At 44.1% G+C, this 16002-nt stretch overlaps 1 protein-coding gene across 3 annotated transcripts; it reads right to left on the reverse strand.

The window, feature by feature from the left end:
• Window positions 1-2715: 2715 nt before the first annotated feature.
• CTSV (cathepsin V) lies at window positions 2716-12197 on the reverse strand. 3 transcript variants are annotated; one of them, XM_009189263.3, is made up of 8 exons: window positions 11958-12197; window positions 10878-11013; window positions 10455-10577; window positions 10211-10357; window positions 9476-9700; window positions 8481-8646; window positions 7663-7780; window positions 2716-6130 (listed from the first exon to the last, which is right to left on the reverse strand). In XM_009189263.3, the coding sequence occupies exons 2-8, from the start codon at window positions 11001-11003 to the stop codon at window positions 6031-6033; spliced, it is 1005 nt and encodes a 334-aa protein (XP_009187527.1). In that variant the 5' UTR covers window positions 11004-11013; window positions 11958-12197; the 3' UTR covers window positions 2716-6030. The 3 variants fall into 3 exon arrangements, with proteins under 3 accessions (XP_009187527.1, XP_009187528.1, XP_009187529.1); XM_009189264.3 differs by having other exon boundaries at window positions 5737-6130; window positions 11828-12036; XM_009189265.4 differs by lacking the exon at window positions 11958-12197 and adding an exon at window positions 11257-11568 and having other exon boundaries at window positions 5737-6130.
• Window positions 12198-16002: the final 3805 nt, after the last annotated feature.

The following is a 16002-nucleotide window of genomic DNA, read 5'->3' on the forward strand; positions in this document are numbered from 1 at the left end:
TCTAGTGGTCGAGATATTCCTTCTAAAGTGAAGAATAAGTTGTTGCATCTAGCTCCATGTACAACCAAAAAAAGAGGCATAACACCGTTAGTCCCTCTTTGGATTTTAGAGGCAACATATTCCTCATTTGAGTGTGTTACTCTCTGACCTATTTACCAAGTGACCCTAAAAGCTGCTAGTTTTAAGCCCAGAATAAGAGCAGGCTCTGCAACAGGTCCAGGCTGCTGTGCAAGCTGCTCTCCCACTTGGGCTTTATGTCCCAGGAGATCCAATGGTGCTTGAAGTGTCAGTGGCAGACAGGGACACTATCTGAAGCCCCTGGCAGGCCTCTACAGGCAAATCAGTGTGGACCCTAGGACTCTGGAGCATGCCATCTTCCGCCGGTCACTATTTTCCTTTTGAGAAGCAGTTTTGGCTTGCTCCCGGCCCTTAGTGGAGGCTGCTCAATCATGGGCCACCTAGCTATCCTGCAACCTGAGCTTTCCATCATACATTGGGTACTATCTGACCCACCAAGCCAAAAAGTTAGGCGTGCAGAACAGCACTCCAGCATCAAATGAAGTGGGATACAGTGGGTTTTGCATCTGTGAGCCCTTGCAGTTCAAACCGTGTGGGATGCAATCAACCTCGGATAGACTTTTTTTTGGAGTCTTGCTCCGCCGCCCATGCTGGAGCGCAGTGGTGCGATCTCGGCTCACTGCAAGCTCTGCCTCCCTTGTTCACGCTATTCTCCTGCCTCAGCCTCCCAAGTAGCTGGAACTACAGGCGCCCGCCACCACGCCCGGCTAATGGTTTTGTATTTTCGATAGAGACAGCCTTTCACAGTGCGAGCCAGGATGGTCTCGATCTCTGACCTTGTGATCCGCCTGCCTCAGCCTCCCAAAGTGCTGGGATTACAGGCGTGAACCACTGCGCCCGGCCCAATTTTTTTTTTTTTTAAAGGATAGTCTGTGCTGAATATGTACAGGCTTCTTTATCTTGTCATTATTCCCTTAAAACATACAGTATAACAACTACTTACATAACAGTTACAATGTTCTAGGTATTATAAGGAATCTGGAGATAAAGTATAAGGGAGGATGTGGTAGGTTATATGTAAACACTACAGCATTTTATATGAGGAACTTGAGCATCTGTGGATTTTGGTATCTGCAGGGGGTGGTGGAACCAATCCCCCATGGGATATCAAGGGATGACTGCACGCGTGATGGGGCATGAGGAGGCCCTGAAGGTAAGTTAGAGGAAGCAGCAGTGGGAACACTGACGGTCCTAACTCCTGTTACATCATGTTTTCTTTCCTAGTCCACATCTATGGCCTCATAGGGAGTTCCCTAACAACAACTGGGTGAGGAAGAGAAAACTTGGGCGTGATTTATAGACGGTTCTGTCCAATATCCAGGCACCAACCAGTGGATGCTGCGGTATTAGAGCACGCTGGAAGAACGGAGGTGAAGGGAAACAAAACTTTCCGAAGTGTACTTGGTTGTTCATTTTGCTTGGAAGAAGAAATATCCAGGTGTATGATTATATACCATTTCACGGGCTATGGTTAATGATTTGGCTGGGTGGCCACAGAGTTGTAATGAACGTGATTGGCAAATTGGTGATAAAGGGGTCTGGGGAATGCATATCTGAACAGACCTCTCTGAATGGGTAAAAAAAAAAAAAAGTGAAGATATTTGTATCTCATGTGAATTCTCACAAAAGGGTGACCTCAGCAGAGGAGGACTTTAAAAACCGAGTGAATAGAATGACCTTTTCTCTGGACACCAGTCAGCCTCTTTCCCCAGCCACCCTGGGGTTCATGAACAAAGTGGCCATGGTGGCAGGGATGGAGGTTATGCATAGGCTCAGCAACATAAGAATGTAAGCTCCAAGGGAAGAAGTGTGACTATTTGCTTCATACTTGTGTCCCCAGAGCCCAGCACAGCGCTATTGCATAGGAACCCAACAAATAGTAGACTCTTGAACAACATGGGTTTGAACTGAGGGTCCACTTACAGATTTTCTTCCGCCTCTGCCACCCAAGACAGCAAGTCCAACCCTGCTTCTTCCTCCTTCTCCTCCTTAGCCTATTTAATGTGAAGGCGACAGTGAGAAAGACCTTTATGATGATCCACTTTCATTTAGTAAATATAATTTATCTTCCTTGTGATTTTTTTTTTTTTTTTTTGAGACGGAGTCTCGCTCTGTCACCCAGGCTGGAGTGCAGTGGCACGATCTTGGCTCACTGCAAGCTCTGCCTCCCAGGTTCACACCATTCTCCTGCCTCAGTCTCCCGAGCAGCCGGGACTACAGGCGCCCGCCACCACGCCTGGCTAATTTTGTTTTTGTATTTTTAGTAGAGACGGCGTTTCACCGTGTTAGCCAGGATGGTCTCGATTTCCTGACCTCGTGATCTGCCTGCCTTGGCCTCTCAAAGCGCTGGGATTACAAGTGTGAGCCATTGTGCCCGGCCATGATTTTCTTAATGACATTTTTTCTTTAGCTTGCTGTAAGTATACAGTATTTTATAATACATCGACAAAATGTGTGTTAATTGGCTGTTTATGTTATCGGCAAGGCTTCTAGTCAACAGTAGGTTATTAGCAGAAAAGTTCTGGAGGAATTAAAGTTATATGCAGGTATTTGGTTGCACAAGGGTTGATGCCCTAACCTCTGCGTGGTTCAAGGATCAACTGTATCCGAATGAATACACTGCAGAACAAGAACATGTTGCAGCTTATTAACAGTTTTACTTATTAACTTACTTAAAAAGAGATGGTGAACATTTGTGAAATTGTTTACAATTGAGATATCCATACACACAAGTCATGTGCTACGTGATGTTTTGATCAGTGACTAACTGCATATATGAGAGTGGTCCCATAAAATTATGATCCTATATTTTTACTGTACTTTTCTCTGTTCAGATATACAAATACTTACCACAGTGTTACAACTGTGTATTCAGCACAGTGATGTGCTACACAGGTGCATAACTTAGGAGCAACAGGCTGTACCATATAGCCTAGGTGTGTAATAGGCTCTACCATCTACGTTTGTGTCAGTGTACTCTATGATATTCATGTTACGATGAAACCACCCGACACATTTCTCAGAATGTATCCCCATCATTAAGCAACACAAGACTGTATATATACATTTACTAATGTTTTCTTTACTAGAGAAGTTTCTTCTTCGCTTTTTAGAAATTTTATATCAGTTAAAAGGGAAATACACTTAGAAAACAGTTTCAATTTTCATAGGCAAAACACATACGTGAAACACACATAGGACTGAGTGGATGTTTGCTAATTGCTGAGTCCATGGCCTATAGTATGATGCACCAGTGTCATAACTACACTCCCACATCAGCAAACTCCTCCCTCTTAATATGCTCAATCATTTGTCTCACCCTTCCTCACTTCCTTTGCAACTCAAGTAAGAAAACAAACAATTTAGATGTTTGAGTATAGGAAATAGTTGCTGAGACCAGCTCCGTTGGAGAGACCCTAACCCAGTGGCGCTAGAGGAATTAAAGACACACACACACAAATTTAGCGGGTGGAGTGGGAAATCAGGGGACTCACAGCCTTCACAGCCGAGAGCCCCAAACAGAGATTTATCCACATATTTGCTGCCAGCAAGCCAGTGATATGCATTGTTTCTATAGATTATAGATTAACTAAAAGTATTCTTTACGGGAAACAAAGGGATCAAAACAAAGAGATGGCCTCTGGCTAGTTATCTGCAGCAGGAGCATGTCCTTAAGGCACAGATCGCTCATGCTACTGTTTGTGGCTTAGGAACGCCTTTAAGCAATCTTTCCCCCTGGGTGGGCCAGGTGTTCCTTGCCCTCATTCCAGTAAACCCACAACCTTCAGTGTGGGCGTCATGGCCATCACAAACATGTCACAGTGCTGCAGAGATTTTGTTTATGGCCAGATTTAGGGGCCTGTTCCCAGCAAATATTGGTTAAGTCTGTGCTTCAGACTAGATTTTTCAAGTCTACTGGCTTGTTTGAAAAATGCTTTTAGACAACACATCAGGTTTGTAACTTTTTACAAGTTTAAAATGTTTCAAAGGTCTTTGAAAATTATAAAATCTTGAACTATCTGTATTTTAGTTTTCCGAGGGGTGCTGTTTTGACAGATTGGAAACTTTTTTATTTGAATAAAAAGCCATCACTCTTTCATTCAATTCAGTGCCTAGATGCTTCCATTGTGCCAGGAATCTGTGGCGAGTACTGACTTAGCCTGCTGCTGCAAAGACAAAGGAATCCTTTCTCAGAAAAAACTCAAGACTGAATATGGTACACTGGATTTTCCAGAGACGGCTGTGAACAAGGCCTATTGAAGGGTTTTCGGGATACACAGTCCCACATCCCCCTTCCCTCCCACTGCATTCACAATGGATCACCTCTCAATTAAATTTCACCAGCTCATCCCCTGTATTTTTTTATTTGACTGAAACATGGGCTTTTTAAACACACACGGGGCTCTCCTTTAGCCTGCAGAATGTGGGTATATCTTCACTACTTTTTCCTGCTCATAAAAATACATGCTTTCCACTAAACAAGTTAAATAATCACCCATAATTCACCCACAGGTTTGGTGTACTTTCTTCCAGTATTTTAAATATGCGAAGATATTGTTTTATTTGTATTTACTACCTGTGTAACTATATTCTTAGCCTTTTTTCCCCCCTTTTATTTTTAATTCAGGGACTAGGTAGCCAGAGTCTGGCCTAGTGACTTCCGACCTTTCACTTGTGATCTCTTACCCATCTTCGGCCAGAGGCCTCTTTTTGTAGCCCAGCCTGATTTCTTGTGGACCTTGAACAAATATCTCCAGCTACTGCCAAATGCCTGAGATTTGTTAACCACACCATTACATTTATTTTTGCTAACACTAGTTAACAAATAAGCTTTTCTAGAAGAGCTGGGGGAATATGGCATCAGAGACTTGGAATGAAAAGAAAAGTGCCTTCCTTGGTAACCTACTTGCCCCTGAGTCCTCCTCAGACTGCAACGTGGCCACCAGCAATTCAGAGAGAGGCTCCAGTAAAAAAAAGCTTCACTTTTTATCACATAACCTAACCATCTTGAGGTTATGTGTCAAAGGAAGACGACGTCTCCTTTTCTACTATCTAAAACCTACGAATCTGTGCCTACTCACTTTTCTAAAAAGTCAACTGCTTTCTTCTTTACCAAAACAATTTAGAGGCTGGGCGCAGTGGCTCACACTTGTAATCCCAACACTTTGGGAGGCTGAGGAGGGTGGATCACGAGGTTAGGAGTTCAAGACCAGCCTGGCCAAGATGGTGAAACCCTGTCTCTACTAAAAATACACCAGGTGTGGTGGCACGTGCCTGCAATCCCAGCTACTCGGGAGCCTGAGGCAGAGAACTGCTTAAACCGGGGAGGCAGAGGTTGCAGTGAGCTGAGATCATGCCACTGCACTCCAGCCTGGGAGACAGAGTCTCATTAAAAAAAAAAAAAAAAAAAAAAAAAAAATTTAGGTTTGTCCTTCCAAATTGTTTATCAAATTGTGGTAGATTCAGGAGTTGGGTTACACACAGTAACTGGGCAGCTGATAAAAATCTGTATTTTTATAACCAGAAGAGCCAGGAAGTCAGCTTTCTGCTAGCATCTTTCTCCTAATACACCATTGGCACATGAAGCTATTATTTCAGAGCTCAATTATATTTCCTGACTACACAAAAAGTCAATGCATTAAGAAAAGGCCCCCCCCCTTTATATACGAATTAAAGTTTATTTTAAACTGTTTTGTACATCTTTTTAAAAAATGAAAATTCAAAAGTCTTAGAATTAAGCAGTGAGTCTTTGATATCATAAAGCTGTGTATAACAGTAATTAAAATACTGGTAACATTTTACCCTCGTAAAAATGTCACAGAATTCAAATCTCAACTTGGATCCTCAATGATTCAAGTGGTTTATCTTACACAATAAGCATTTGGTCAGTTTCAAGATAAAATTCCCCCAGACATGCTGTCCTTACGTCCTTCCTCCTCACCATCCATCAGCTCACACAGTGGGGTAGCTGGCCGCTGTGGCGATTCCACAGTGGTTGTCCTTGTCTTTGGCTATTTTTACATAGCCATTCGAGCCCCATTCTGGACCCCAGCTGAAAGAGGAGCAGGTTTTCCATTTTATACAAAGAATCAAGGGAAAATTGGCTCCATTAATAATAATAGCTAATACTTAAACAGTGCTTTCCATGTGTCAGGCACTATTCTAAGTGCTGTTAATACCCATTTATAAATGTCTGGAGGCCAGAGGCGGTGGCTCACGCCTGTAATCCCAGCACTTTGGGAGGCTGAGGCGGGTGGATCACCTGAGGTTTCAGGAGTTCGAGACCAGCTTGATCAACATGGTGAAACCCCGCCTCTACTAAACTTAAAAAAAAAAGTTAACTGGGCATGTAACTCAGCTACTTGGGAGGCTGAGGCAGGAGAATCATCATTTGAACCCAGGAGACAGAGGTTCCAGTGAGCCAAGATTGTACCACTGCACTTCAGCCTAGGCAAGAAGAGCAAAACTCCATCTCAAAAGAAAAAACAAACAAACAAAATCCCACAAAAATTAGCCAGATGTGGTGGCGCATGCCTGTAGCCCCAGCTACTTGGAAGTCTGAGGCAGGAGAATCACTTGAACCTGGGAGGTGGAGGCTGCAGTGAGCCGAGACTGAACCACTGTACTCTTGCCTGAGTGACAGAGCAAGACTCTATCTCAAAATAAAATAAAATTGGCTGGGCATGGTGGCTCATGTCTGTAATCCCAGTGCTTTGGGAGGCCTAGGTAGGCGGATCACATGAGGTCAGGAGTTCGACAGCAGCCTGGCCTACATGGTGAAACCCTGTCTCTACTAAAAAATACAAAAAAAGTTAGCTGGGTATGGTAGCACACCCTTGTAGTCCCAGCTACTTGGGAGGCTGAGGCAGGAGAATCACTTGAACCCAGGAGGTGGAGGCTGCAGTGAGCTGAGATTGCGCCACTGCACTCCAGCCTGGGTGACAGAGTGAGACTCTGTCTCAAAAAATAAAGGAATGAATGAATGTATTGATTCTTGTGGGTCCTTAACTTTTTAAGAACACTGAGGCAGAACTGGAATTCCACTGCAGCAGTGTGTCTCCACATGCTACCTTATATCACATCTCAAGTAAAGAATGCTAATTGTGAGAAAATGGATTCTGACAACCTTCAAAGCCTGAGAGCTAGGGAGTGAAATTTGATGACAAGGCATCCAATGACAACAGAAGGACGCACACAGACCACTGGACTCCCAGATGATGTTTTAGACTCAACAAAGAACCAGCGAAGGCAGATGTTTCTGCTTACTATTCCTTGTTGAAAAATTAGAGACAGAAAAAAGCAATCAGCTCTCAAACCTACAGGTCCACAATCCTTCGTCTGAAACCCTTGGGGCCTAATGTGTTTCGGAATTTAAAAATTTTCGAAACTTAGTAATAAAATATGACAAACACATAGCAGTAACTCCAAAAAGCTTGGTACGGAATCCTCTAATCAAACCTTAGTATTTCCGTTTCACTCTAAGTAGAAGAAAGACTTCTGGAATTTCAAAATTGAGCTTTTGTGAACTTGTATCCAGATACTGATTTGAAACAAAAATTTCCTTCTCAATTTTGAGTTTTGTACCTGTTTTTGACGAGCCAATACTTGTTGTTATCTGAATTTGCTCCTTCAAAGCCGTAGCCAACCACCAGAACACCATGATCCAGGTTTTTGCTGCTGCAGTCTGGTTCAAAATAAATGCCTGGGAGAGTCAAATCAATGCTGGGGTGAGAAGCTCCAAGTGACATGTGACAGTAACCCACCCAACCACCCTCCATAAGGGAGGCATCTCTAAATTCAGTGAAATGTCATAAACAAATGCCAAATAAGGACCCAAACAATACTGGCCAGAAAACAGTAATGGCTGATAAAGGAAAAAAGTCAACCTCAACTCACTAGAAATCAACTAACTTCAACCAAAGTTCAAGATATTTTCTACCTAAGAAAAAGAAAATCCAAAAGATAAAACCTATTGTTTACAGCTAAGGTAATTTAGATACTTATCTCTGAGCCCAAATACCAATTAGCATAATCCCTTTCTACTCCTAGGATGTCAGTCTAAAACAACACCAAAATAAACAAACAAAAACTGAAGGGGGTTCTGGGTTCTTTACAGTTTTTTACTAATTACAGTAGTAAAAAGCTTTGAGAAAAAAAGACCCAATAACCGGAAAATAGTTTGGAAAATTAGGTTGTCTCTATACAATTACATAGCCATTTAAAAACATTTATGAGAAGTTTAACATAACTAAGCATTTTCTCATGGCAAATGCAAATATCACCATGTTAAATGCACACTCTCAAAATACTACATTCCTGCAAAGCAGGACTTCATATCAAAGAATCAATCATGGTGATGTTTCCCAATCCTGCCTAACTTTCTGTAATAAAATGACACTTACCTGATTTGTAGAACTGGAAGGACGAATGGCCTGCATCCATAGCAACAGAGATGGGCCCCACAGTTGCCACTGCTTTCATCAGGGCCTTCTCCTTTCCAGCTGGGACCACCTCGAAGCCGGTGTCATTAGCAACAGAATTCTCAGGTCTGTACTTACAGATTCCATCCTTTTAAAGTTAAAGGGGGAGAGACTCGATCACTACCATCTACCACCTGGGGAACATTAGTTCTAGAACCAAAACACTCAGCAATTTGCAACCTACGATTTCCAAATTAACACCCTTATAAATCGTCCCATGAAATAAAATGCTATTCGTTGATTTAAAAATGAAAAATTAGTCGATATTTCTTCAATGAGAACCCCTATGTCAATCTGTCCATAAAAAATTTTCACAATGGATCAAGTTCTATTATATGTAGAATGGTTTGCTTATTCTCCATGTTATGCAGAAGCAAGAACAGCTATGTGTTAACCATCTAATGTTACTTATATGTTAACCATTAGCTGTTGACCATCTAATCGGAGAACTGTGCAAAGGCTAGTAATTTTTTTTTTTTTTTTGAGACGGAGTCTCGCTCTGCCCCCGAGGCTGGAGTGCAGTGGTGCGATTTTGGCTCACTGCAAGCTCCACCTCCCGGGTTCACGCCATTCTCCTGCTTCAGTCCCCCGAGTAGCTGGGACTACAGGCGCCTGCCACCAGGCCCGGCTAATTTTTTTTTTGTATTTTTAGTAGAGATGGGATTTCATCATGTTAGCCAGAGTTGTCTCAATCTCCTGACCTCGTGATTCACCCATCTCGGCCTCCCAAAGTGCTGGGATTACAGGCATGATTCACCATACCTGGCCAAAGGCTAATAATTTATAATGACAATACTCACAGTTTGCAGATGTAGATTCTACCATATAAAATGTGAATTCTGAAAAAAGTATCTGTTATCTCTGAAAGGGTTTCACCTTCCAAAAGCAGAGCACGAATGATGAGGAGCTCCATTTACCATTGCTACATATGGATAGGATTCCTCAGAGTCCAGGCCTCCGTTCTCCTTGACATACCGGAAGGCGCTATTCATGAAGCCACCATTGCAGCCCTGATTGCCTTGAGGACGCGAACAGTCCACCAGATTCTGCTCGCTCAGTGAGACAAGTTTCCCAGTTTTCCGGAACATCTGTCCTTCAAGAGCACCAGTCGCACTAAAAGCCCAACAAGAACCACATTGTTTCTAAAAAGGGGGGAAAAAAAAGCTGTCAATTTACAAGACCAATATAAATACAGTAGCCCATATATTTGAATTATCTGAATATTCTTTTAAAAAAACAAAAAACAAAAAACCCATCACCACACTTTGGGAGGCCGAGGCGGGCAGATCACTTGAGGAGAGCAGTTTGAGACCAGCCTGGCCAACATGGTGAAACCCTGTCTCTACCAAAAATACACAAAAATTAGCTGGGCATGGTGGTGAGCACTTGTAATCCCAGCTACTCAGGAGGCAGAGGCAGAATTGCTTGAACCCAGGAGGCAGAGGTTGCAGTGAGCCGAGATCATGCCATTGCAATCCAGCCTGGGCAACAAAAGCAAAACTCTGTCTCAAAAAAAAAAAACAACACACCAAAAACCAAAATACAAAAAAACCCATCATCATATGTTGTGCCACCATCTACCACAGCAATGACACCAATTCCTTCTTGGCTTTCCAGTGGAGACGGGAGGTCTGAATCTGACGCTGTCTCACCTGATTCTTCACTGGCGTCACATAGCCTTTCTTTCTCCAATCCACAGATTTGGGAAGATCAAGAAACAGAGGCTCACGGAACAGTTTCCCCTTCCTGAGTTTCTGGTTTCGAAAGCAACCCATCACCTGCCTGAATTCTTCATTGGTCTTCAAGGAGAAGTAAATAAAATGTTAAAAGCAAGACTATTTTGGTGAAGAACTGAGGAGAAGCAGCACAGAGTTCAGCAATCCTCGCCACACTCACCATGTCACCAAAAGCATTCATGGCCATTGTGAAGCCATGTTTCCCTTGGCTGTATTCCCCATTGTGCAGTTCAATCATTTTCATATTCTTTTCCCACACTGCTCTCCTCCATCCTTCTTCACTCTAGAGGCAAACATACAGCTGATGGACTTTATGTCTACTTACCCAACCCATGTTCACCCAGCCGATTTCCGGGCAGAAATGAAGAGAAACCATGGCCAGGGATGGCTTGATACATCTCTGGGAGCTGTTCTCCAAGCCGAGACACAATGGAGATATACGCCCATACTGCATCTATAATGGGTGCTGTTAGGTTATCGCCTGGTAAGGTCTGGCCTCTAGAAGCTACTCTCTGGCTATCAACTCCCAACAGCAAGGACCATCTCTCCAGAGTCCCTCTGGAGAGTTTCAGATGTTACCAACCGCGCCATATAATCGTCTATGTGTTGCCTTCCACTGGTACCACTTTGTATCCAAATTTTGGTCAAATTTTGGAACAGCGGAGGCTATTCCCAAGCAAAAGGCAGCCAGGACGAGCGAAAGATTCATGTTTCAAAACCTAGAAAGGGAAAAGAAATGAGTATCTGATTAGACCAATCCTAAAAAGCCATCTTACAGCCCCCGTGGAATAAAAATATTTCAATTATTCTCCCTGGCATTTCCCCAAGGACTGTGGAACAGGCTGAAACAGGCCTACTGGAGGTATTTGATGGGCCCATCAAGATGAAAAGCAGCCTGCGGAGTTGGAGGTGTTGAAACAGCATATGCGATAATTCAGGGTATGAGAAGGGTGTGAAGATACCTGACGGGTGAGAAGCTTAAGGCGACAACTAGGAAACAGCTGGTCCAGCTTTTGCACCAATTGTACTGAGGTCATCCAGGCAAAACGTCACTAATGAAGACATACCATCCCAAGTAGGTGCAAGCGGATCCCCAAGGAACACCACCTCACACCTTCGTGGCTGATACACAGCAGGAGATGAGCTATGTCTTCCAACCTCTCCTTTTGGAATAAAACCTTTCCGGAATCCCTTTCCAGGAGACACTGGGACGGAGAGCACCCACTACTCCCGCCGTCCCACACCTGGGTCTCTGCGTCTCGCTCCCCTAAACCCGGGCAGGGTCAGGCAGCTCCCGGGGCTCCGGGGGGCCAGGGCCGCGCCGCCTGCTCTCGCCCTCCGCACGCGCCCGCCGCGCCCCGAGAATGTTTGCGGCGGCGCAGGGAGCGGGGGCTCCGCGGCCGGGATGCCGGGGTGAAGCCGCCCGGTCCGGCTCGGCTTCAGCCCGCAGGGTGACTGACCTGCACCGCCTGGGCCCTCCCAGTGGTCCCGGCGCCTCCCGGGGGTCCCCAACCGCCCTCCCCCGTTCCCCACCTCGAGGCTGGCAGAGCGCTGGGCAGAAGCTCTCACTCTCAGGGGTCGCGCCCGCCTCCTCTCAGTGTCCCTGGGTTCCCTCCTCCAGTCCCCCTTCGCCCTGCCCCTCGGTCTGGCGGGGGGCGCTCACCAGCAGCCGTCGCCGCTGCGCAGGCGCCCTCAGCTCCCAAGCCCCCGGCGAACAACCCTCCGCGGTTCTGGCGCAGGGTCGCCCGACTCGGGATTTAAGTTTCCAGGCGGCCTTCCCCGCCCCCACCGCCTGCCCGCGCTGCGATTGGCTGCGCCGGCCACTGGGCGGGGCCCCGGGCGCTCGGAGCCCGCACGTGACGCAGCCCGGTCCCCACCTGTCTCGGGTCTGGGCGCGCCTACCTGGGTGAACCCGCGCTGCGGGGAGCGGAGCCGGGCGCCCGGGGGCTGCGCGGAGGAGGGGGAGGCGCCTCCCTGAAGGGCTCAGATCTACCGAGTATCCCAACTTACCGCGCTGAGCAGCCTGAGAGTGGTGGAAATTGCTTTTACTTACCTACTGTCAGATTGTGGGTTACAACGTCTCTTCCTCAGTATTCAAAGTGTGCTGCTTTTGAGATTGAATAACTTTACTTTAAAAATATTTAATATCGGCCGGGCGCGGTGGCTCACGCCTGTAATCCCAGCACTTTGGGAGGCCGAGGCGGGCGGATCACGAGGTCATGAGATCGAGACCATCCTTGCCAACATGGTGAAACCCCGTCTCTATTAAAAATGCAAACATTAGCTGGGCGTGGTGGCGGCGCCTGTAGTCCCAGCTATTCAGGAGGCTGAGGCAGGAGAATTGCTTGAACTCGGGAGGCAGAGGTTGCAGTGAACTGAGATCGTGCCACTGCACTCCAGCCTGGCCACAGAGTGAAACTCTGTCTCAAAAAGTAAAAAAATAAAATAAAATAAAATATTTAATATCAGGGTTGAGGTGATGCAGTTTGAGGAACTGCTCTTTATGGAGAAATATATGTAGCTAAAGATTTAAGGAAATCATTAATAATTCAGAAACGTTTCTAATTCTTTTTAAAGTTATATAAAACATCCATTATAAAAAATGTTTTAGAAAATAAACGTCCCTTGTCCCCTCTCCATAACCCTTTCCTAGGCATATCTTTTTTTTTTTTTTACAAAAATGAAGTTATAATGCATATTGATTAATAAACTCTTAAAGATTAAATTGAATAATATGCACAGTTTTTACTTGTTAATTTGAAAATTTGTTAAATCAAGTTTAGCCTAAAGCTGCCTCCCTATATTATCTACATTTAGCTTGAAGGTTTGTCTGTATATAGCGAATTGTCACCTAAATGGAGGTGTAAACAGACTGTAGCCTGCTCTTGTGCCCATCCCCGAAGTTCTGTGAATCAAAGAGGTTCAATTGTTCAAACCATGTTCAAATAAGGCAAACATGAAGCTGTAACCAGTCCTGCAGTTTCTGTGCCTCACTTGCCCTTTTCTGTCTATAAATCTTCCCCCATGTGGCTGCACTGGAGTCTCTCTCAGCCTAGTCTGGCACCAGAGGCTGCCAGATTCACGAATCGTTCTTTGCTCAATTAAATTCTCTTAAATTTAATTTGGCTATGGATTTTCTTTTAGCAAATTAAAAACAAACCAACAACTTCTCAGAAGCACCATCAGGCAAATACATGCTTTTAAAAATCAATTTATTAATAATTATATGTCCTTCCTTTAAAGAAATAGTAGCTTTTCCCTCTCAAACACAACTAGGGGCCAAAGCTCTCAGGTGGTTATATAAAAAATACAAAAGTATATTGTATTGCAGGCCAAGGTAGGTGGATCTCCCGAGCCCAGGAGTTTGAGACCAGCCTGGGCAACATGGCGAAATCACACCTCTACCAAAAATACAAAACAAACCAACAAAAATTAGCCAGGCATGGTGACGCAGAGCGTGCGCCACTGCACTCCAGCCTGGAATACCTTCTCAAAAACAAAAGCGTGTTGTACTACAAATAGCTGGAGATTTTTTTTTCTTTTTAAAAAATTAATCATTGTGTTGAACACAATCACCATTCACATGTGGAAATAAATGAAGACCACCACATAAGAACACACAGAGGCCATATATTCAGAACTCGCTATGACAAGGGAGATAATTCAAAGACAAGGGAGAAGAAAAGCTTTAGGGGAAAAAGGGGGCAACATCAGATATGTCCTCTTTGCAGAGTGTCATCATGGAGAAGCTGGAGGAGGGATAACTAGAGATGGAGCATCTTATGTGATTTGTTTGTGGAGCATGTTTGGGTTTTCTGGTTTGTCCTGGGTTGGAAGCAGAGGCAAAAATGAGGAAGTTGTCAGTCACTGAGTAAGTCCTGACTGTTCCGAGTGGGTCTCTGCACATATTATGCCTCATTTCTTCTGTGGGTCAGAGTTCTATTGCCATATACTGTGGCCATTGTCTATTTGTTTACTCAGTCTATCACAAGAAAGCTAAGTTATTCTAACACGTGGGTTTTACAGTTGCCCTTGGGCCACAGCTCCCTAAGATTGTAGGGTGGAGAAACCTGCCAGGCCATGAAGATCTGTGCCTTAAGCAGTAGCCTGGCAGCAGACGAGTGGCAGGTGCTGCCCTGAAGAATGGCATCCCCTTGGTTTTTTGGAATGTGAGACAAATGTAGTGGAGAAAACATAGACACTTTTCAAACCAAGTGTGCTCAAAATCTAAAATTATACCAGAAATATGTAAAAGCGGAAGAAATATGGGAGAAAGCCAATAAGCAAGAGGGTGGAAGACGTTATTGCTTCAACTTAGGACACCTCTGTATCTATTCATATCTGTAAAAAAAATGCATTACAGAAATGTGGTATTACTAGCCAGGACAGATATATTTAAATATTTGTTTCTTTCCTTACTCGTCTCTTCCTATTTCTTTGCAAAATAATTTTGATGAGTGATAAATTTTAAAATGGTCACATTTTAGTGAAGCAACCGAGCCTTGGCTATGCTTTTAATAAAATGGAGTTGGCAGAACTTCCTGATTCCTATTTAAAACGCAGTGCCTGTGAAAGTCTATTCTCACGTGCATCTGTGTGGCTTTCTTTTACTCACTATTAAAAGAGGATATAGGCCAGGCATGGTGGCTCACGTCTGTAATTCCAGCACTTTGGGAGGCAGAAGCGGGTGGATTACTTGAGGTCAGGAGTTCGAGACCAGCCTGGCCAACATAGTGAAACCCCATCCCTACTAAAAATACAAAAAACAATTAGCCGGGTGTGGTGGTGCATGCCTGTAGTCCCAGCTACTCGGGAGGCTGAGGCAGGAGAATCGCTTGAACCCGGGAGGCAGAGGTTGCAGTGAGCCGAGATTGTGCCATTGCACTCTAGCCTGGGCAACAGAGTGGGACTCTGTCTTAAAAATAAATAAATAAATAAATAAATAAATAAATAAATAAATAAATAAGGATATAATTCTTTACCCAGTCTTTGGAAGTTTTAAACCATAGGGGAACTGGTAAACTTAGTGTGGTGGCATTCAAGACCCTGACATCACTTAATACCTCTCCCCAATATAACCCCCTCCGATTTGTTTAAATTCACTGAGCCAAGAATTACTCGTAAGAAGCATTATCCAGCAAACTGCCCACTTGCAAAATGGTTTATCACCATTGACAATCATAGAGCAAACAGCCTGGTTATGATTTGAGGTTCATATGAAACCTCTTATGAAATAACTACTTTTCTGGGTTACTGTAACTGTGCTTTTCCTGTAGAGTTCAACTATCAGCCAATTCATCGAGCACGTAGTACATCAGTCAATGAGAATTCAGCTCTTACTTGGTACCAGTTCTCCTCTTCTGGTGTAGCATGAGCATTCACTTCCACATTCTTAGCTTTCCTAACAGCTTTCTGAGGTTCAGCCTTTCCATATTTAAATATGTGGTTCACTATAGTAATTTCAGTTCTACAGCAAATCGAACAGGACAGATATATTTAAATGGAACTATGGTGAAGCATTTTTGTATAGTGGGTAACAAGGAAACCAATTTACAAGAGAAATGGTGGAATTTCTCTCCTCCTCTAAAAGAGGAATCCACCAACTCTCAGCCAAATCTAAAAAATTCTTCAAACCTCAAAAAGTCTTTTCAAGAAACAAGGTGTATTCATTTCCTGTGTCTGCTGTAACAAATCCCCACAAACTTGGT

Source organism: Papio anubis, chromosome 13 (assembly GCF_008728515.1).
Source record: "Papio anubis isolate 15944 chromosome 13, Panubis1.0, whole genome shotgun sequence".
NCBI classification, from domain to species: Eukaryota; Metazoa; Chordata; class Mammalia; order Primates; family Cercopithecidae; genus Papio; species Papio anubis.